The sequence below is a fragment of the Mytilus galloprovincialis genome, chromosome 4 (assembly GCF_965363235.1).
Source record: "Mytilus galloprovincialis chromosome 4, xbMytGall1.hap1.1, whole genome shotgun sequence".
Lineage (NCBI taxonomy): Eukaryota > Metazoa > Mollusca > Bivalvia > Mytilida > Mytilidae > Mytilus > Mytilus galloprovincialis.
In genome coordinates this window covers 11,835,683-11,859,671 of record NC_134841.1, presented here as the reverse complement: position 1 = coordinate 11,859,671, position 23,989 = coordinate 11,835,683, and the positions used below count along the sequence as shown (strand labels likewise).

The window sequence follows — 23,989 nt, the reverse complement described above, 5'->3', positions numbered from 1 at the left end:
CGTTTTTTATGTGTTTTGTCATTTGATTTTTCCATGTGATTATGGATTTTCCTATTTGATTTTCCTCTGAGTTCAGTATTTGTGTGATTTTACTGAACTATTATATTATACTAAATTGTGTGTGTAATATACTTTATAAGTTAATAATTAATAATAGTAATTGCTATAATCAGGGTAGCTTTTAAAATAATTAAACCACAAATAAAGCAATGTAGCAGGTTCCTTATCGTCTTCGTCTTGTAAGCAGCCGGTAATGGTTTTGTATTCAATTTGTTTTGAATTTGTGACAACACAAACACGCTCACTACTCGTTTTTTCTTCTTCGTATTTCTTATAGCATCCGAGAAACATGCCAAAAACAGACCAAACTTAACAATGAATACTGAACCGTGAAAGAGACGAAAGATAATAAGTACCGTGTGAAAATACTAACGGAGAAATTTAGTAAGTCATAAAATAAACTGACAACGTTATGGCTAAAAAAAACCAACAGTATAAAAATCTAGACTGAGCAACCCGAACCCCAACAAAAACAAGGTTTTTTCAGGTACTCTGGAACCTGCTAGTCTGACATGTACATCTTACGAACATTCAACATACCAAATGAATTGCACCTGTTTCTTATAGTATCTGACCACGAAACTTTAACTTTGATCACTGACCTATAAATTAGGTCGATGTAAATGGGTATTTCCCATGACTTAAAATCACCAAATACGTTTCAAGCAGTCGCTGAACCTTGAAAATAAGACCATAAACATAGGACAAAGAACAATAGTCATATAACACACAGAATCTTCATATTAGGTATCTGCACACAAGTTTTCAAGCACAATGGATTTTATACATTCTGAAATATAAAACTTTATACAAATAGTTAACTCAGTGTTGAAAAGCTGTGACACATCAATTGAAATACATGTACTTAGACCACTCAGCCACCCATACCCTTAAAGGGAATTGCTAAAAGATCCCTATCACCCAATTACTCCATCAAATTCATCAAAATCTGCAATTAAAGAAGGCATGTCAAGATACAATATCATAAGATCTTCATAACTTTGGCCGTGTTGTTCAATTATTCATTTTAATGGGGTTTTTTAAATGTGTAAGTTGCTATTAGGTCACAGATTCAAGTTCACTTGAATGTTATTTGTTTCTTGGTATGTCTGGCCTTCAATATAGTTTAAATTCACTGATGCTATCCTCTTTCTTTTCTTATTTACAGGTATCTTGCTATATGAACAATGTTTTTTTGGAATTAACTTGTCCCTTAAAAATCTCTTTTTTACTACCTGTATTGCAAGATATCTAATGGATTTTCAGTTACAATATATATGAGTTTGCTATACATAGTTTTACTGTGTGTATACTGTGTGTTTGTTTATTCTACATTGACTAGAGGTATATGGGGAGTGTTAAGATTTCACTTATCATGTTTAACCCCGCCACTTTTTTGCCTGTCCCAAGTCAGGAGCCTCTGGCCTTTGAAAGTCTTGTATATTTTAGAGTTAAAATGACATCCATTTTTACTGAACTCTTACACATTTTTATTTAGGGGCCAGCAAAGGCCTACCTTTAGGTGTGGGATTCATTTCAGACCCATTGGTGGCCTTCGACTGTTATCTGCTCTTTGGTCGGGCAGTTGTCTTTTTGACATATTCCCTATTTTATATACATTTATTTTAATTTTTTTGGACTTTGTATGCAGATATTATCAAAACTACGAAATCAAATATCCACGAAAATAAGTTTTCATCAATCCATGAAAAATTTATACTAAAGAAAATAAATGAATCGACAGTACCCTGTATAAAATGATTGCAAGATAACAAATCTATGTATATCAGATTTTTTACTCTGATTAAAAGGAAACAGATAACAGTTATATTAATTGTCATACATACAAGTTTATTTGTAACATGTCCTGGCTTAATACGTTAGGACCTATTGTCAAATATATTCATTGGTTTCCAGGAACAACAACATCATTAGATGATTTGACAATTACATACATGAAACTTTCACACCATATACTTCACCAGTCTACGCTTTTAACAATTTTAACAAAATTGGTAAAAAAAAAATAAGCTGACACTCAAATAAAAAAATATGAACACAATATCATAAAAGAAGCAAGGTTTTATAATGAAATATTATATAGTTATTTCGTTTGGATATGTAAAAATTCAAATTGCATTGTATCTATAAGTATCATTCTACTACTTTTACTTGTTGTTATATAAATTTCTGTTAAATAAAAAGCCCACATGAACATTATATACGACTATTGCAATATTGTCCAAAATAGAATACATGTATTATACAGCATAAGCTTTTGAATTAAAATGAATACGAAATACTGTATACTAGTATCTGTTTGAAAGCACTTTTATCATATGGTGAAACTTTAAAAATGACAACAGTACCATATCAATAACTCCATATACATGTACTTTTTTAAAAAGTGATATTTGAAAAATTTGGAAATGTTGGTCTCACAAAGAATTTAATTTAGACAATATTAATATTTAGTTTCTGTAATTTCAACATGTTACAAGACATCCTTGCTAAAAAAAAATCTAGCAATACGGAATAATCCAAAAATTTGGTATTATAATATGTATTTTTTCAAAGTTTCAAAGTATATTACTATAAAAGGGTGGAGATATATTTGGGGAAATTTATAAAAGAAGCCATATTTCTGCTTTCTTTCCAAAAGACATTTCCATTTCACAACATCAGTATCAAATGCACTGGGAAGTATAACAACAATCAAAATTCTGAAAATTTGGTTGACATTACAATTTGATGGTAGGCAAATGACTAAATCAGATTTTATAAACTTAATGCTTTTTAAATTACCAGTTTTAAAAAAAATACTAAAGCTGTTACACAATAAAATTATTAATCCCCTTAGCACATTAGCTTAATCTATACTATAACAATGTGGTTGATTTATAACATGATGTCTAAATGCAAAAGGCAAATTTCACAGCAGGTACCCCATCCTGTTTCAATTTTCATATACATAACATTAAAACATAGTTATACAAAATGTAAATGGATTCTTCAACAAATAAAACAATACATACAAATGGAATAAATTAAGATCACAGTTATGTAGCTAATCTAAATGTTTTTTGTCACTGGTGACTGGGCTATTCCAAAAATATAGCCTTTTTAAAAACTAAATTCATATCATTGAATCTATCTATGAAATCAAATTCTACAGTAAGCTGTTTACCTGGCTGGAAAATAGATAGTACTGATCTGCAGCAAAAGTAATGTTTTGATTAGGAAAGAATATCCACAAAACATGTCATAAGTTTATCTTCATTTTGGAGAAGTCTTATACCCAGAATTTATAGCAAATGTTAAACAGATAAAAAATTAATCAGATTACAAATCAATCATTAATTTATACAAATTTTTAGATATTGTTTCTATGAAATGAGTGAAATAGTATAAAAATATAAGGTTTTAATTTATGAAATACCCCTTTTTAATGCATGGTTTGTGTTGAAAACCAAATACCATAAACAGTTACCCAACAAGGTTCTATATATTGAAACTTTTTCAAAAAAGTTTTAAATACGGACACTATTTCAGCTTCATCTGGTTGTGAGTACAATTCTAGATTTCAATTCATTCTTTCACATGTTTGTATGCTTTTACCGATTTACAAATACTGTCAAAAATATCAATTATGTCTCAGTTTCTATCACATATGTAATTTGTTTCACAACAATATTTAAGTGGTAAGATAGTCCAAAGCCTTGTCACCATCATTCTCAAACTTGACCAATGCTTCTTTGATTCTGTCACCACTAAATCCCAACTCCTGGAACTGTTTGAACATCTTTAAGTATGCTTCTGCCTAAAATAAGAAAAAATAGCAAAAAGTGAAGTTAATTTATCTAAAAATAAATGAAGAATGTGTCCAAAAGCCAAAGATGGTGCCCCTGCATGCATATAATGTTATTAAGGGACAGATTTGGTAAAAGTAATGCCAGCCAAATTAGAAATTGATCTGAGTTTTGTGGTAATAAGCACTGTGTATATAAGTTTCATATCATTAGGTTGAGGGTTACATTCGATGTACTTCTGTTGCAATTGGGGCATGAAAAGAAAAAAAGTCAAATATGTATATAGAAATAAGCCTCAGGAGTCTGAACCAAACAAAACTGATCTTATAACTGAGGTGACTTTTGAATAGACTACAGCATGACAAGTTTGTGACCCAACAAGACAGATTATCACTTAATTGAGAAGACCTTTATAGCAGGCTTCCTGTACTATGAAATAATAAACTTGGTAAAAACAAGTGAAACTGCGAGCTACTGCTCACTGATGATACCCCCGCCGCAAGTGGATAATATTAATAGTGTAAAAATATGCAAGTGTTCGGTAAACAGGAAGTTGTTGAGTGATGAATCTGAAAACGCATCACACGGTATAGCTGACTTATATAAATCCTGAAACCAAATTTCAGAAATCCTTGTATTGTAGTTCCTGAGAAAAATGTGACGAAAATTTTCAACTTGGCTATCATGTGTAAAATCAGACAAGTGTTCGGTAAACAGGAAGTTGTCAAGTGATGAATCTGAAAACGCATCACATGGTATGGCTGACATATATAAATGTTGATACCAAATTGCAGAAAGGGTGGATGTGTAGTTCCTGAGAAAAATGTAACGAAAGTTTCATGGGACGGACTGACTGACGGACGGACGGACTGACGGACGGGCTGACAGACAGAGGTTAAACAGTATACCCCCCCTTTTTTAAAGCGGGGGAATAAAAAATATGGTTTAAAAATAGACTACTTAGCTTGGAATCAGTTCTATCAATAATTTATTTATCATGACACATACTATGTAGGTAGATTTGTTTGTATAAATAAATAAAACATACAAAAGTGTAAGCTAAGTCGGATCAATTATGGTTTGAAATTTTAACGAGATTTAATTCTTTATATTAAATAGAAAAAACAAAGGACATGGGGTATCCTTCAAACAAATAATCAGTACATGCGCAGCAAAAAAATCCAAAAGCAAAGGAACAGAGCTTGTATTGCTGTTCTTCATCTGAAAGAATGTAATTTTATTGTAAATTGTAATCAGTTTTGTATTCTTATTTGACTAGTACTGTTTCTGGGTTTGTATTATAACTGAGTATTCTTAAACTTAAGTTCAAACCCTAGTACTTCAGGGCTCTGGTTCATTTTACAGTTAAATGAGAATGTATCAATGAATTTGTTTGTTTATGGGATCAATATTTTATTGGGATTTGGCAATAATTAGATACAGGATTTAAGGTAATGAAAGATTGTAGGATATTGTCTCAGTCTGTGATCTATATGATATACTGTGGATTTATTATATTATTCTTTGGATACCAATTTTCATGGGTTTCGTGGGTACAGATGAACAACGAATTTAAACGTTCAACCAAGTACAAATTTCAACGAAGTACAAATTATCTATAAAGACGTATCCAGACTTTGACAGAACCAAGAAATCACATATCCATGAAAATGCAAGGTTTTCGCAACCCACGAAAATAAATGAATTCCCAGTACTAAGAGATTGTCATAATAATTCTCCTGCAAGTACATCAAAACTACAAATTAACTATTTGTATAAAAAAGAAAATGTGGTATGATTGCCAATGAGACAACTCTCCACAAGAGACCAAATAACACAGCAATTAACAACTTTAGGTCACCGTACAGCTTTAACAATGAGCAAAGCCCATACCGCTTAGTCAGCTATAAACGGCTCTGAAATGACAATGTAAAACAATTTTAAACATTTATGTATTATGATATGAGTATCAATGAACAAACCTTTTGTTTATCATTTTTATGCAGAACCAATGCTAATTCACTTTGGTATGTATCATAACCAGCTTCTGTCATCTTGTCTACATTGAATAAATGATCTACAATCTACAAAAACATAGTTATTATATATATATATTGAATTCTCAAAACAGATCTACTATTAATAATCTATTGTATTCTATATTTTCTAAATCTAAACAGGGCTCAAAATTTAGGGCAATAATGTTGAGGTCTTCAATTCCACTGGTCCTACATCCCTTTGATTTTCACCAAATTAGTTATCTTGTTGCCCAGGTGTTCAAACAGTTGCTTATGTCACCCTAATTTTTAATATTTATTAAGTTGATGAAAGACATCAAGAAACAAAGTGAAAATATTGACTATAGACTATTCAAAGATTATTTCAAAAGAAAATACTTTTTAATGCAAACAAATTGAACTTTTCTCTCATGTCTGGCTCTTGTTACATAGGCATACATCCATCAATTTGATTTTTTGCAAAACAATTTTGTTACTGCCTAAACTTTAGATGTGTCTTTTTAATACTTACAATATTTATAATGCAAATTGATTTATATGTACAAATGTATGCAACATTAAAAATATTCATGTAATTGTATAATTACAGTACCAAATTTTAAGTACACTTTCCTTACCTCTTTTTCATCACAGCCAAAGTGTTCAACAGCGCGAGCAACTCTTGGTCGAGAGAATCCCATACCGACTAGATTATTGACAACCCCCTGAAGGTCAGGGGTGAGTTTAAGATATGGATCAACCTCGGATAGACTAGCAAAGTCACTACTACTGTTGTTTGATGCTCCTGACGGGGAAGGAAGGGGAGAGTATTTGTTCCATGACTGAAATATATAGAGAAATTATTAAACATATTTATTGTAAATCATACTTCATGCTTGATATACAAATGGTCTGGAATCTTAGGTCACGCTTGATATACAAATGGTCTGGAATCTTAGGTCACGCTTGATATACAAATGGTCTGGAATCTTAGGTCACGCTTGATATACAAATGGTCTGGAATCTTAGGTCACGCTTGATATACAAATGGTCTGGAATCTTAGGTCATGGCATGCTTGATATACAAATGGTCTGGAATCTTAGGTCATGCTTGATATACAAATGGTCTGGAATCTTAGTTCATGCTTGATATACAAATGGTCTGGAATCTTGGGTCACTTGATATACAAATGGTCTGGAATCTTAGGTCATGCTAGGAACTTTTATATGTATGCTACAAAAACAAAAGATGGGAAGTAAAACAAGAGGCTCTCAAGAGCCTGAATCCCTCACCTGGTAAACAATGCCTTCGGCCATGCTTTTTGACGAAATAGAAAATAAAACACAAACTTTATTTTATACACCCTACTGATCATTCAAATGAAGTTTGGTTGAATTTGGTTGAGTAGTTTTAGAGGAGAAGATTTTTTAAAGTTAGCAAATATGATGAACAAATTGTGAAAAATTGTCATTAAAGGACCCCTTAAGGGGTCAATTGACAATTTTGGTCATATTAACTTATTTGTAGATCTTACTTTGCTGATCATTTTTGCTGTTTACAGTTTATCTTTATCTATAATAATATTCAAGATAATGACCAAAAACTGCAAAATTTCCTTAAAATTACCAATTAAGTGGCAGCAAGCCAACAAAGGGTTGTTTGATTCATCTGAAAATTTCAGGGCTGATAGATCTTGACCTAATGAACATTTTTACCCCCATGTCAGATTTGCTTTAAATGCTTTAGTTTTTGAGATATAAGCCAAAAACTGCATTTGACCCCTATGTTCTATTTTAAGTAATGGCGGCCATTTTGGTTGGTTGGCCAGGTCACCGGACACAATTTTCAAACTAGATACCCCAATGATGTTTGTGGCCAAGTTTAGTTCAATTTAACCCAGTAGTTTCAGAGGAGAAGATTTTTGTAAAAGATAACTAAGATTTATGAAAAATGGTTAAAAATTGACTATAGAGGGCAATAACTCCTAAAGGGGTCAACTGACCATTTCAGTCATGTTGACTTATTTTTAGGTCTTACTTTGCTGAACATTTTTGCTGTTTACAGTTTATCTCTACCTATAATAATATTCATGATAATAACCAAAAACAGCAAAATTTCCTTAAAATTTCCAATTCAGGGGCAGCAACCCAACAACGGGTTGTCCGATTCATCTGAAAATTTCAGGGCAGATAGATCTTGACCTGATAATCAATTTTACCCCCGTGTCAGATTTGCTCTAAATGCTTCGGTTTTTGAGTTATAAGCCAAAAACTGCATTTGACCCCTATGTTCTATTTTTAGCAATGGCGACCATGTTTGTTGATAGATCAAAACTTCAGATACAATTTATAAACTAGATACCCTAAGAACATTCAGTTAAAGTTTGGAAGTATTTGGTCTAGTAGTTTCAGAGGAGAAGATTCTTGAAATAGTTTATGACGACGACGGACGACGACAGACGACGGGCGACGACGGACGCCAAGTGATGGCATAAGCTCACTTGGCCCTTCGGGCCATGTGAGCTAAAAAGAGTGCCTCATCCAAATAAAGTGTTCCACATTTCTATTTGAATATTTCAAGACTAATTTGGCTTTATCAAATCAAAGTTGGCAAAATCCCAGGTTTAAAGAGAATTACCCAGCCATGCGAGCTAGATAATTAAATGTGTATTTGGAAAATAAGGACAGTTAGAAGTCATATTGATTTGGGTGAAAAAGCTTGTAACAATTTAAAAATCCATATCATCATTCTTTAGAATCTTTGACCATGGCATATTCATGATAGTTGGTTCAGTCCTTAAAATGATTTTCTAAATATATTTATATTATCATATGTCTTGTACATATACACATGTTTGTAATATTGTCAAGATAACCAGAGAACTATATACAACAAGATATCCAAGAAAAAAATTTAAGCTGAATATCAAAATACCAAAAAAACATGCATGCACAATGATGTATACGTGAATAAATACTGGTACTCTACATGTAAATAAAAACCTGTATGGATGTGACATATGTCTTGATTAAGTTATAATATTATTTTGTGAACTAAACTTAATGACTAGTACATGTATACATAGTATACAAAACATTTACATCCTTCACCATACATATCAAAGCTTCACAGAATATATATGGCATGTATTAAGCATGTAAAGTAAAATTTTAGTAATGCCTAACATGCTAAACATTGCTAAATGTAAATCCACATTTACTCTATACCTGTCCTGACATCTTTTAAAATACAATACAACAATCTTTTTCAATCAACCACAATGCTCATTTTAAATTTTACAACTACTTTAAAAATGATGTGAATATATATTTTTTTAAAAACATAGGAAATTGTACAGCATGTTCAATGTACAAAAAAAAAGCTAGGATATAAACTTTTTTCTAGAGTACAAACTACAAATGTACAATCTGAATGTATGTACATACAAAATTATTTTCGCATCAATATGCTTTTTTATACATGCGTTCTATTTGTAAACACTATCATGACTATGTCAAATGTATGTTATGAATATAAACATGATTTTAATGATGCAGGCCTGTAACTATCTTTTTAAATCATTTTTGATAAAAGGCTTCTTTTGATTACATCATGAATATGCTGAATGTCAACATTGGTTTCTAACTTGGAAATGTTCACATACATGTAATCATTACATTACCAGTCCACTGTTTGTCTACATGCATAATCTATGTAATTTTAAAATGACAACTTTCACCTACATGTATGCATGCATGCATCATTGAAAGTCACTTATCACATGTATCATGTATGCCAGTATGGTTTCAAAATATCCAGGTTCACATGTTAAAGAAATGTAAAACTATTCCTGCAAAAGTTAGATGTGATGGTCATGATGGTAGGTGTGACCGTGTCTATTAGAAAGTATCTATGAAAATAGTCCAAGTAATATATACTTCATGTAAAGTGCAATGAGCATGATGAGGACATCAATTGATACAGTATAAGTTAGGGATAGATAATGTAAATATTAGTACAGAACTATTCTAGAATATAACATACATGATATACAATGATATAGAAGGATTCTAATTAAACAGAAAGTTTTCTACTCCTTCATTGATTTTGTGCTAATTTTAATGATCTACTTGAATTCATCTGTTGTTTATACATGTTATACATGTAAGATCTTTACTAAACATGAAAAGCAGCCATAACAATTTCTATATTTACATCTAGCATGTCTAGTCTGCATACCATTTATCCTTATTCTAAAGTAAAAACTAACCATGAACATGACATGCATGATGGAGATGCATAATGAAATTCTATTTATCTCGTTCTTATGCATAATGTAGCACAACATGACTTCCCTTTAAAACAAAGGTGATTCATAATAATCTTTATTGAACATTCATTTTCCATTGACTGTACCCACTTGGGGTTCCTTTTTTCAATGGTTTAGAACTTGAAATAAATTAAATCTTTGAGGCTTCAGAGTAGAAAACAATCCTACAGTCAGATACATGGAGATCCAATTCAACATACAAATGACATAAATGTACAAGTACTTACTGGCAAGTCCACATATAAATTTTGTTTTATAAGATCCTAAAAAAATAGTGTTTTACTTAAAACAAGAATGTGTCCAAAGTACACGGATACCCCACTCGCATTATCATTTTCCATGTTCAATGGACCATGAAATTGGGTAAAAATCTAATTTGGCATCAAAAGTAGAAAGATCATACAAAAGGGAACGTTAACATGTGTACTAAGTTTCAAGTAGATTGGACTCCACTTTCATAAAAAAACTACCTTGACCAAAAAATTTAACCTGAAACTCACACTTTCATTTTCTATGTTCAGTGTACCGTGAAATTGGGGTCAAAAGTCTAAATTTGCTTTAAAATTAGAAAGATCATAGCATAAGGAACATGTGTACTATGTTTCAAGTTGATTGGACTCCACTTTCATCAACAACTGCCTTGACCAAAAACTTTAACCTGAAGCGGGAAAGACAGATGGACGAACAAACGAACGGACACACAGACCAGAAAACATAATGCCCCTCTACTATCGTAGGTAGGTGATAAAAAAAGAAGAAATTCTTTAATATTGAACTTTATACATGTTATATATAGTATCAAATCTATGCATGATTCATGAGATAGTAAGCTAATCAGTTCTACAAAAGAAAAGAAAAACACATTTATTGGAAAGGATAATTTTTGTATACAAATGACATGATATATGTAGTACCAACCTGTTGTGATGAGGGTCTGTATGGTGGAGATTTTGACAGTGGAAATGGCGCCCTATCAAACACTTCACTAGAATTTTCAACACCATTCACAGTTTTGACAATATCTGGTGTACTTTTGGCATTTCGTATAGAACTGTCATTAAATGGCGCCGCAGGAGTAACATTAACATAACTAGATGTGTTTGTTTTTGATGCAGTCTTTAATAACGACTCATGTGAAAGAGATGATTCACTTTTCTTACTAAACACAACTCTTTCACTTTGAATGTCTATATTTTCATAACTAGGAATATCAGTATCTAATGGTTTGAAGTAAGGTCTATTTGTGTTTTCATATTCAGTAGCTTGAGCGTTTGTAAATGTGTCTAATGCAAATGGATTAGGTTCCACAGAATTAAAATTTCCATAATTTGTACCATTGGCAGTCATTTGTTGTACAGGTTGATTAGCTATTGCACTTCTATCACTTTGATAATTTATAGGTGGGAGGGGATCGTTGCTGACTAAAAATCTCCGAGGGGGAACTGGGGGTAGTTTATTAAAGTCCATTTGGGATGAATTATTTGGCTGATCAGATTCCGTTTTCAGTGTAACATAATCTCCATTATTATCAGTAGGTTCAGGACTACTGCTAAATGCATTGTTTATATTAGCACCTCTTGAAACACATGTTCCACTGGGACCTTGACCGTTACTAAAATGAACATTTTCGTAATTATCTCCAGGCATTTGTGAATTCCCTGTCACAGTAGTTTGTCCATTGCCACTGAATTGTGAGCTTGTATTTCCCAAGGTTTGCTGTGTATTATTAACTGGTTCGGTACTAGTTACACTAGTGGTTTGATTCGTACATTGGAACACATTTTTCAACTCCTCTAAATCATTCAAAGTCTGTCTTTCAAACATATCAAAAGGATTATCCTCTGTTTCAAACAGGGTGACATCTACAGGTTTGCTAGGTCCTGACACTGTTTTATCATTGTTTGCTGAGGAGATAGGAATTGGTGTCAGAATACCATTACTTATCACAGGACCTCTTGGTTGAGGAGGACGAGGTGGAGGTTTGGGTTTTTCACGTGCAATATTTTGTGGACCTCCTGGGATATTAGAATTCTGAGATTTACTTTTCAGCCATTCATCTTCTGGTTCAGAATCTGATTCCTCCTGAGTTATTCTTATAGGGCCACTGTTAACTTTACCAGCTTGGATCTCTTCCTCAAGTCTTTTTTGTGCTTGTATTTGACGTTCTCTCTCGATTGCTCTTTCCCTTTCTTCTGCCCATTTCATAACACCTTCTTCAATCTCAAAGTTATACTGAAAAAAAAAAGATGGTTTATAACATAAAAAGTAAATAAATATAAATACACATACATTTATACAATCACATGCAATAAATCATATAATGACTAATGGTGACGGTGATATTCTACGTCAGAAAAATTCCCAATAGTTATATAACCTTATGTTATCATAGATAAGCTTAAGGATAAATATAAATACACATACAAACACATTCAACCGTATATTTTTCTAGGTCTGTTTAATTTCATCGATTAAAAGAATATGTAAATCACTGTTTCAGATGTTTTGAATATTTTTTGTGGGCAGAATAAATCAATGAAAGAGTTCTATCCAGTGACTGCCAGGTTTTTCTTTTCAATGTTGATATTCCTTCCTTTTTAAATAACTAATTAATCTTGCTTAGATCATGTGTACTCCATCCCAAATTTAAGTTGGTATGAATACAGATTCTGGTGAGTTGAATTTATGACTTGCAATGCAATAATACATGAACATCAGCAATTTTTGGAGCTCATTTTGACAATTGGAACAAATTGAGTCCTAATAGCAAAATATTAATTCACAATTGTACTTTTATAATGTTTGAAACAAAAAAAAATGCATTTTTTAATTTTTGTCAACTTCGTAGCTTATGCACCTTAAAATATACACATCAAAAGCAGTTGTTAATACAGTGTTGTCTTGTGTGATGATTTTATTGATCATGTTGATGTTTGTTCTAACCTAAATCATCTATTTCAACGAAAACAACAAAATGCAATGTAGATGAGAGTGAAAATGATTGAGGAAAGTTTTCTTTTATTGAAATTTATAAATATTCTAATATGACGACCTATTATCGTCAACCAGTATAATCGCTAACGCTCAGGGTAAAAGAATCGAATATAAATGCCCAACCCATGGTTAAATGAAAACAAATCTACGGCGAATATAAATGCCCAACCCATGGTTAAATGAAAACAAATCTACGGCGAATATAAATGCCCAACCCATGGTTAAATGAAAACAAATCTACGGCTGCCATGAATTATTTTTTAATTTAAAAATAGTTGGGAAATAAAAATATTTGTTCTTGAATGATTTTTTAAGAAAATAATACATTGAGATCATAAGAAACTAAAAACGTTGTGATGATTTCATATTTCTGTATAAATCAATAGCTTAAAATTTTGTTCTCTGTGAAAAAAAATTGTAAGTTCTTTTACCAAAGTAGAACATTCAACTACAAAATTAAATGCATATATAATACATGTACCGTTATTGATGCATGAATCAAAGAAAGAACTTTCTCCATGTGTCATGTCTGTCAAACAATGTTTGTTAGTAAATCAATGAGCTTGTATTCTGCTGTCTTTTATATATTGACTTACCTCTTCCCTGGCATGCTTTGGACTTCTCAAAAAATCTGCCTGTAACCTGACCTGAAAAAAAAAAAAAATCTTTCTAAAAACTATTTTCATTTTGAATAAAAAAGAGGCTTGTTCCAAACTTATCTATGATATGTCATGCTTGTTCAATATAAAGACATTCATGAAGTTGACCGTATATATTCTTGTTACTCCAAAACCAGTTACTTATAGAAATCGTGATGTTGTAAGAAAATAAGCATTGATAATTTTGTTAATGGTAGATAGTAACAATCTGCTAGTTTTTTCTTCTGTTTTGTATTTGTTGTTTTCTGACATCAGAATTGGTGAAAGAATACAAATTTGATATAAAATTGAAGTTAATCACTTTTAATTGTTTTATAGTTTCTGTTTAATTGCCCAAAATTAAACTTTTAGAGACTTTTTACTGCTTAACATATTGCATTTAAGACATTTTTCCTTTAAAATGTTTGTGGTTGTATGGTTCCTTTAAGATGCTTTTGGAGTACTTTTATTTATAATTCTGATCTTTATAGGAATCAAAATTAAAGGAAATATTTGATATTTTTGGGAATTCTGCATCAGATTTTGCTATATTTCTAATATTGTCTAATTGGATAGGAGTAGTTTTATAGAATTTTATTTGCTGTGCCCTGATCAGATATGTTTAAAAAATTTATACTAAAATTATATGGTTTATGGCAATTTGGGCTATTTGGGATCCATAAAAATCAATGTGGGAAGGAAGGATGGAACTTAAAAATCCCCAAACAACAGATATATACATGTAATTTCGCATACATTTTGCACATTGTACATCATATTAACCCCTCATTTTCTTAACATACATGTAACAATAAATGTCCCACAAACTGTCAAAATAATGTTTCCTTACTCGAGCCATTTTATAGATTAGTCCTTCTTAGTATGCAAATTTAACCAGAGATAACTTATCTCTGTGTATCTACTTCTAGTGATCAAATACTTACCTTATTTGGTACCTGAAACTGAGAACTTATGGTAAACGGAACACCATCAAGACAGGAGGAGGTGGATCCAAAGGCTACAAGAAAATAACATCCAATGAAGTAAACTCTCAGTTTAATCTGGTAATGTAAGCTACAATTTGCAAAATTTTTATATATCAGCCATGATTTGTATATTTTTATTCCTATAAATATGGTACACATATCATGCCTTTGGTCTGGATATACAGTTAAAATTCTTTAGCAATTAACTTCTGTAAATTAAAGCAAGCACCTGTCTACATGGTCTTATCCTAAATAAATCTTAAAGAATTCGTGTAGGTACAATGTAGGTTTCAATGTTATATACAATAAATCTTGTCCAAAAGAATTGGTGTAGGTACAATGTAGGTTTCAATGTTATATACAATAAATCTTGTCCAAAAGAATTGGTGTAGGTACAATGTAAGTTTCAATGTTATATACAATAAATCTTGTCCAAAAGAATTGGTGTAGGTACAATGTAGGTTTCAATGTTATATACAATAAATCTTGTCCAAAAGAATTGGTGTAGGTACAATGTAGGTTTCAATGTTATATACAATAAATCTTGTCCAAAAGAATTGGTGTAGGTACAATGTAGGTTTCAATGTTATATACAATAAATCTTGTCCAAAAGAATTGGTGTAGGTACAATGTAGGTTTCAATGTTATATACAATAAATCTTGTCCAAAAGAATTGGTGTAGGTACAATGTAGGTTTCAATGTTATATACAATGACACAACAGTAAAACTGTGAAAATTCTTTTATTCTTTACTATGTAGGTACATGTATATTGAAATTAAGTTAAATGGTTTGAGAAATCAACACTTATAAAAGTTACAGTGAACTTTACATAAACAGAAACCTGTGCAAATTTACCTTTTGTATCAAAACACAAAACAAACAGAAGAAATTCATTTTTTAATTATTATTTGTAAACAGACTCATTGGTGACCTGTCTTATCAGAACAAAATCTTTAGACATGAAATGATTCAGTCTAAACAGGTGTATTGTGTTTCAATTCTAGACTATTCCTATTGTCTGTTCAGGAGATAAATCTAGTTTGAATATGTGAAAGCATGCTGACAAAAATGGATTCCCTTTTAGCAAATGTTTAGGCAAATAACTTAATAGACGTATCTGAATCACTCTCCATCAGATAAGTTTTTGTGTTATTTGGATATTTACAACTCGTATAGACTTCACATGCATGACATGCTTCATGTATTGTAGAATTTGATATGTTTCATTGTATAGTAGACTAGTATACATGGTATACCCACTTTTCTATTATTGAAAACTGAATGATAATCTCTCGATTATTGTGATGTTTGGTAGTTATCTCCCTTAATGTATAAACCTAGACATAGAATTCCATTCTCAATATTATTATGCATGTTATAGGGTGATTTGAAGCATGACATATATCTTGAAGAGATACATTGTATACAGAATGCATTGGTCACTTTTTTGTATATTGTTGTTTGATTGCTGTGAATGATATCTCATTACATTGACATAAAAAAAACATATTTATATATTAATTGCATAATTTATATACACACTACATTTTGAATATCACTATAATAAAGCATATATCTATTTTATTATTTTATTCCTCTATTGTAACCATACCAAAACTTGCTTCCCGTTCCACTGTTCTGTAAGCCATGTCTCAACTCTGAAATAAAAATACAACTTTATTGGAATAAATTCATTTAAAATTGATTGACAAGGACAGTTTTCAGTAGCAAATATCACATACCTACTTAGCAAGTTAGGGAAAAATATGATCTGCGTAAGCCATGTTACAGTGTTTAAGTAATAGACAGACCTATGTACATGTATATATATATATATATATATATATATATATATATATATATATATATATATATATATATAATGTCTAAGAATATAACTTAAACTCGCTAATTTATACATTAAAAGTTCTATTAGATTTTAAATAGAAATACGCCATAGGAAGTGCAGTTGTAGTGATCAACAAAACCGACTACATTGAAGAAGGGAATTGTCAGCTTTCAAATACAAAATTTTACAAACATTTAGAAAGTGATCCTACAAAAGAAATAAGTAAACAAATTAATGAGGTCCTTTCAGACATGAACAGCAAAAAACACATAGATGACGACACGTACGACTATCTATGCCCTGATGAAACTTGCACAGCCGATCGATTTTACTTGCTCCCAAAACTTCAAAAAGAAGGGATTCCGGGAAGACCGATAGTATCTGCAAATGGCCATCCAACCGAAAAAATATCTGAATTCGTGGATTACCATCTTAGTTCACACGTTAGAACAATGCCATCTTACATTCAAGATACTACAGATTTTTTGAAGATAATGGATTCATTAACATGATTAAATCCCTTACCAAACAACACAATTTTGGTATCGATGGATGTGTCTTCTTTATACACAAATATTCCCAAAAATGAAGGAATAGTCGCTTGTGAACAAGTATGGAACAATCGTAAGGATAAACATCCTCCAACAGACTGTCTGGTTCAGTTGCTGAGACTAGTGCTTGAAAACAACAATTTTGTATTCAACGACCAACACTACTTGTAGATTAACGGTACCAGTATGGGAACCAAAATGGCACCTTCTTTTGCCAACATTTTCATGGGGAGTCTCGAAGAACCCATCCTTTCCAATGTACCATACAAACCCTTGTCTTGGCTCCATTATATTGATGACATCGACATCAAATGGAACGAAACTGCAGAACGTCTGCAAGAATTTCTCGATTTCTGTAACAACTTTCATCAAACGATAAAGTTCACATCTGAAGTTTCAAATGAGAAAATTGCGTTTCTCGACACCACCATAACTTTAGAAAACAGAGTCATGACAACCGACCTTCACACCAAAAAAACTGATAAACACCAATTTCTCTCTCCGAAGAGCTGTCACCCGAAACACTGCTCCCGGAGCATTCCGTACAGCCAAGCCATCAGGCTAAAACAGATTTGATCATCAGTATCAAAATTAAACCATCGTTTGGGGCAACTCAGACAGCAACTCAAATCAAGAGGTTATATATTTCAGAAGCTTTCGGTAAAGCAAAAGAAAAAGATCGAACAAACCTACTTGAATACAAAGAAAAGACGGCCCAGACAAATAAAATCCCGTTTGTTGTTAGCTTTCATCCTCACCTGACAAATCTTGCATCAATTGTCCACAAACACTGGCGTCTTATTGAAAATGATCCTTCCTTAAAAGAGATTTTTCCATCACCTCCCGTTATGGCTTACCGCAGACCCAAAAACCTCAAAGATATTCTAGTAACATCCAAAGTATCTAAACAGGAGTTATATCAACAATCGGAGGTTATAAACCATGGGGAAGGGGCAATTGTAAGTGCTGCAAAGTCGCCAACATCGAAACCCAATTTGTCAGCACAGTCACAAAGAAAAAATACAACACATTTATAACATCAAATTGCAAAACGCAAAATTGCATTTATCATGTTTATGTTCCGACGTGTGGAACTTGCAAATTACAATATATGTTGGTGAAACAGAAACACCATTTAACATCCGACTAAATAACAATCGGTCATTTTATACAAAAGAAAGGAACTGCCCAATTACAAGACACCTTTTAAGAGCAGGACATGATTTTGAAAATATATATATATAATTGGCTCAATCAACCTGTAAATTGCAGATATTGTTAGAGGTATTTGGACTCATTGCTACATGAAGGATGTCCAAAGTCAAAGGTATCATCGTACTATAATATCAACATAAAAATATCATTGTCAAAATTCGGGGCTAGTTTCACTAACCCCATATTCATATTTGTAGTGTTGCGTAGTATAGATGATATCAATTGGATGAGCCTATTTACTTTAGCACCAACTAATAATACTAAATGTCACTCCTTAAACCTCTTTTAGAAACAGTGTAAGAAGACACATACATCAGTCAGGGGTACTACTTATACAATTAATTTTTATTTACTTGTATACATGTAGGTAAAAAAAATCAAAGAGCTGAATAGCTCCGAGGGGAAAGACGGCCCTTGTCTCTTTTTATTTTGGAAGGGGGTGGGTATCTTTTGATAGTCTTCATATAAAGAATGAACAAAAAAGAACAGCTAGAACATGTAGAAAGGTTGACAATATTGAAGTCAATTGTTGTTGTTTAATCTAATTTTTTTTCCTTAGTTTAGGATTGGACCAAGAGATCTGCATCTTCTAAATTAAACATTCCATTAAAGTTGATAGTTAGTTATGTAAAATTCAACTGATTTTTGTCATTTAACAACAACTAAAATGTTTTCTAAAATCTTAATTGTGTACCACTGAACTGCAGGCTAGGCCATTTTCCATTTTTTGTGACAGTACTCAAAGATTTTTAATTTTTTTTCTTAAGAAAGTTAGGACTAAAAAATCCATTTAATTTTAAATTTCCATTGATAAAGTTCCCAGTTACAACTCTATCGATCTTATCACAGGGATACAGGCCATTTTCCATTTTTTGTGACAGTACTCAAAGATTTTAAATTTTTTTCTTAAGAAAGTTAGGATGGAAAAATCCATTTGATTTTAAATTTCCATTGGTAAAGTTCCCAGTTACAACTCTATCGATCTCATCACAGGGATACAGGCCATTTTCCATTTTTTGTGACAGTACTCAAAGATTTTTAATTTTCTTCTTAAGAAAGTTAGGACGGAAAAATCCATTTAATTTTAAATTTCCATTGATAAAGTTCCCAGTTACAACTCTATCCATCTCATCACAGGGATACAGGTACTAATAAAAAATAATATGATTGATGTCAACTTAAGCTTGTTTCCAGATCCTACATTTTGAAATATTTGTAAATTTCAATAATAAATAGGTATTAAACTATAAAATGCAACTTTTTTTTTTTTTTTTTTTACCATTACAATGATTTATTACTTGTTACACACAATTTAGTTTTTTTAATGGAAGACACTAATCATATACTAAATGTCACATTTTCAAGTTTTATTTTAGTGGATAATTACTCATCAGTTGAGGTGCTCCTGATTTGGAGGAAGATTCACAAAACAGAATTTTACAGAAAAAATGAAAAAAAATCGTTTCTCTCCCCAATCTCATGTATCTCCACGAACTTTGTTTACTTTGAAAGTTATTGACCTACAAATTAAAGTATTGCATGTTGATGTTTGAATCATCTACAGCAAACATAATTATGTTTAAATTTAACAAATAACAATTTATAATTAGTGCACGAACTCTGAGAATGATTTAAATAAACAGTGAAGGATATCCCTGCTTCTGCATAGTGTGGCATTCCAACAATGACGTCATTATAAATACAATGTAGGTTGGATATATTTAGAATATCTCGTCATACTGATTCTTCCGGATTGTAAAAGAAACGTTAATAGTGTAAAAGATAGCTCAAAATACAATAATTTCGTTAGAAACAGAAGGGAAATGTCTAGAAAAGTGTTTAAAGTCAATCTATTCATTTGTGTGTTTCCTTCTCATCAATCTCAGTAAGATTTGTTAGGGGGTTTTCCACACTATAAAAACAAAATGAATGATGTGAGGGAATGTCACTCTGGTCAACCCATAGGGGATTGACGGCTTGAAGCCGTCTTTCCCCAAAAATACTTAGTTATGTCCCTTAGACATTCAGATTTTTTTACTTGTATAAGTAAAAAAGTCATTCTATCTTCTTTTCTTGAATTTTTTGGATTTCTTTGCTCTAATAGAATTTTAAATGGTTTGCCCTTTGCAGATGTCTTTACTAATCATTTAAGTGTAATTTGATGGACAATGAAAATCCCATTTGTCTGTTATCTTCAGCACACTGCTTATTTAAAAGCCCCCAAGGAGCAATTTTTGAAGGCCTTGCACAAATACTTAACCCTTACCATGCGGTGACTGTCATATGACGGGCTAACCCAGACCACTGTTATTTGGCTCCAAAATACTTTTAGAAGTCTGTTTTATGATACTTATTTTAAAAGTTATGCATGTTCAGTCAACCTGAGGCTATCCATATTCATGTTTCTCATACATGTAAATAAATTGCATTTTGAGCACAAATATGGACTTGGAAAATTGAAATCGGCTGAAACAGAGTGAAACTCGGTTTTCTGGAGGGGTGGGTTTCACATCTGTAAAAGGAAGTTCAGAGGCATAAAATTTGCAAAAATAGTGCAAACCCACGGGCATATAACTACTAATCGTCATTATTATTGAAATATGCATAGAAAACGATTATTTTTTGTTTCGGGTCCATCTGAAGTCAAAAATTGGAAAAAATCGCGAAATTCCATATTTTTGGTCCAAATGACCTTTTGTTGACTGCTGAACCAAGATCAGATTCACTCCCACCTAACAACTGTTGGGGTCAATTTGTGTAGATGGATACCATTAACAGCATCCCTGGGTCTTCAGGGTCAAGAAAAAGGACCAAAAATCGTCAAAATTGATGCTTTTTGCACCTGATGACCAACTTTTGGGCAAATTACCACCCACCCACCCCAGTCTCCTAACGCTGACAACCCAGCCCTGTGATCACCTACATTAGATTTAAAGAAATCAATATGCTACAGCAACAGGGCTAAGCTCATTTGCATGTAATTTGCAAATAAATGAAAACTAGACATTTTCTGAAAAGAATTCAGCATGGTAAGGGCTAAGATCTTTGCGCAATCATTTTCTTTGTTGAATTAATGAGGATACATTGAACTCTAATAAAAAATTATGAGTTAACCTGGGAAAAATCATTTAACATGTTTAAGGCATGATTTTACATATCAAAACTAAACAATTTTTGTGGGATTGTAAGAAAAATTTACTAATATGTCTTGAGTTGTAAGTGAATTTTTGAGAAAATTAAGGGGAGATTATTCAAACATTATAATTAACTTATATGTGTATATTTTTTTTTACTTCTTCAAGTAAATAAACATTACTTGTACAAGTAGTACCCCTGACTGTACATGTAGACTAAATACTTTTTTCAATTGGATCAGTGGAATAGCCTTCAGATTTAACCGTGACAGCAAAGACTTTGAATAATTTAAAGTCAGTGTTAAATGGCGAGAATTAGAACCCATATAAATCTATATATTCATGTTAATTGTTAAGCTGAGCGCACCTAAATAAGTTCTATTTTTATAAGTATCATATATATAAATCATTTGTGTGTGTGTGTGTGTGTAAATATATTTTTATGTGATTATTTTGAGATTGAATTACGACAATCCAAGATGAGGGGTCAGTAGAAGACTTTGGCTTATTTAAGGACCCGAAAATAATGGTATAAAGGTGTAGCTATTGGGTATCAATGCACATGAGTCATGATGCACAGTAAAACTGAAGGACCTTTCAGAAAAGTCGCACAATATCTGTGTTCAAACTAAACCGTATAATTAATATAGTGTATTTGTAAGGCATGCCTATTTGTAAACATGTCAATGAAAACCAAACGGATGTACATGCATAATTTCTTTTCTGTTTCAGTCGTTTTTATGTTTATAATTTGTGACAGTCTGATTTTTACAGTACTTCAACTTGGTATCAGGTCCGTTCGCGCCCAATATAGTTTCGCACCCTACACGTTCGCACCTCACATTTTCGCCCCCCACGTCCGTTCGCACCCTACATGTTCGCGCCCAATTTTTAATAAAATTTAAGTTAATTGTTAGAAATTATTCATATGAATATAACAAATAATTGTATTCTTTTTTAATAAAATTTGAGAATTTATTGAATAGATTTTTTTTTTTATCAATCTGATGATTTATTATTAAATGTTGATTATGTATGATTATTGCTAATTGGTATTTATAAACAGCCTAACTTAGTGTTATTGTTTACTGTTGTTTATAAATCATGATTGTTGTTTTAAATTGCTTTGATGTAAATACTAATAAAATAAATATTAATTATAGCAATACACTTACCATGCATACCAGTTGTTCAACATGTTGTCAGATTCGCACTTAATTGACTAGAAACAGTGAAAAACAAATTATTTCAATACACTAACCAAAACACGATTAAGAATTATTCAACACACAAATGAAATAGTTGTTGTCAGAATAATATAATCTGACTTAAAAACAAGGACTTTTTTTTATAAACTTGTCATGACACAAAAAAACTTGTCAGTATCTCGAATTATTTAGAAACAATGGCATATATATTTATACCAATACATCTCCAAAAAATTGGTAAAATTGGGTGCGAACGTGTGGGGTGCGAACGAACTTTTCGCAAAATTTGGGTGCGAACATGTGGGGTGCGAAAGTGAATGGGGGCGAATGTGGAAGGGTGCGAACGTGATTGGGCGCGAACAGACCCGGATTCCTTCAACTTCGTTTTGACCTCAGTGTTGCAGCTCTGGTGCTTTAAAACAAGAATCCACAAATAATTAATTGTAATTACCATTTTCATGCTATATTTTCTGTTATTATTGTCCTTTTATTCTCGATGATGTCATGGTCAGCAGCGAAATGACAATTCAAGAGAAGATAATCTATTATTGATTTATAATGTCAACTTCCGGTTTAACATTGAGAGGCTCAAGAAGGGTTATTATTTGATCCATTACCAGGTATTAAGTTGAAGTATTTCATGTCGAATAACCTTTTATGAATAAGAGTAACTCTGTTATAAATGTTCATTGGGTTTATTATCTGTTACATAAATAATAAGGAAATAATAATAAAAATCGTTTATACAATTTACTAATACCTGAGGCAGAGGATTTTTTTTTTAATTCTGGCTTTTCTCAGATCTGCAGTGACATCACAACATGTAACTGACCAATCAATGATTAGCATTTGTGTTGTGTAAACAATGTTGAGAGGTGATGCGGATAAGAATCCTCTAGATTTTCCATAGACTTCAATGCAAATTAATTTAATTGATATATATCGACAACAGTTGAATCTAGTAATTTTACCCACTTAATATTTTTAAAGACACAATATAATGTATACTATATCCTCTGGTTAAAAAATAATCAGCAATATAAATAATCAGTTATCACCTTCAAATAGATGAAAAATCTAGAGGAATCCTATCTGCATCACCCCTTGAAAAATTTAAATGCCAGGATGTCCGGATCTGAGATTTGTGAGATATGTTCAAATCTTGTCTATACAATTTTACTATATGTCGCCAACTATTTAACATAGTTTTTAAAT

At 31.8% G+C, this 23,989-nt stretch overlaps 1 protein-coding gene across 2 annotated transcripts; it reads right to left on the bottom strand.

Annotated features, from left to right (window-relative positions):
* Nucleotides 1–1,838: 1,838 nt before the first annotated feature.
* LOC143071358 (uncharacterized) lies at nucleotides 1,839–23,333 on the bottom strand. Of its 2 annotated transcripts, XM_076245607.1 has the most exons (9): nucleotides 23,226–23,333; nucleotides 16,430–16,475; nucleotides 14,774–14,847; nucleotides 13,788–13,838; nucleotides 11,116–12,429; nucleotides 10,425–10,460; nucleotides 6,505–6,708; nucleotides 5,852–5,953; nucleotides 1,839–3,880 (listed from the first exon to the last, which is right to left on the bottom strand). In XM_076245607.1, the coding sequence occupies exons 2-9, from the start codon at nucleotides 16,464–16,466 to the stop codon at nucleotides 3,755–3,757; spliced, it is 1,944 nt and encodes a 647-aa protein (XP_076101722.1). In that variant the 5' UTR covers nucleotides 16,467–16,475; nucleotides 23,226–23,333; the 3' UTR covers nucleotides 1,839–3,754. The 2 variants fall into 2 exon arrangements, with proteins under 2 accessions (XP_076101722.1, XP_076101723.1); XM_076245608.1 differs by lacking the exon at nucleotides 10,425–10,460.
* Nucleotides 23,334–23,989: the final 656 nt, after the last annotated feature.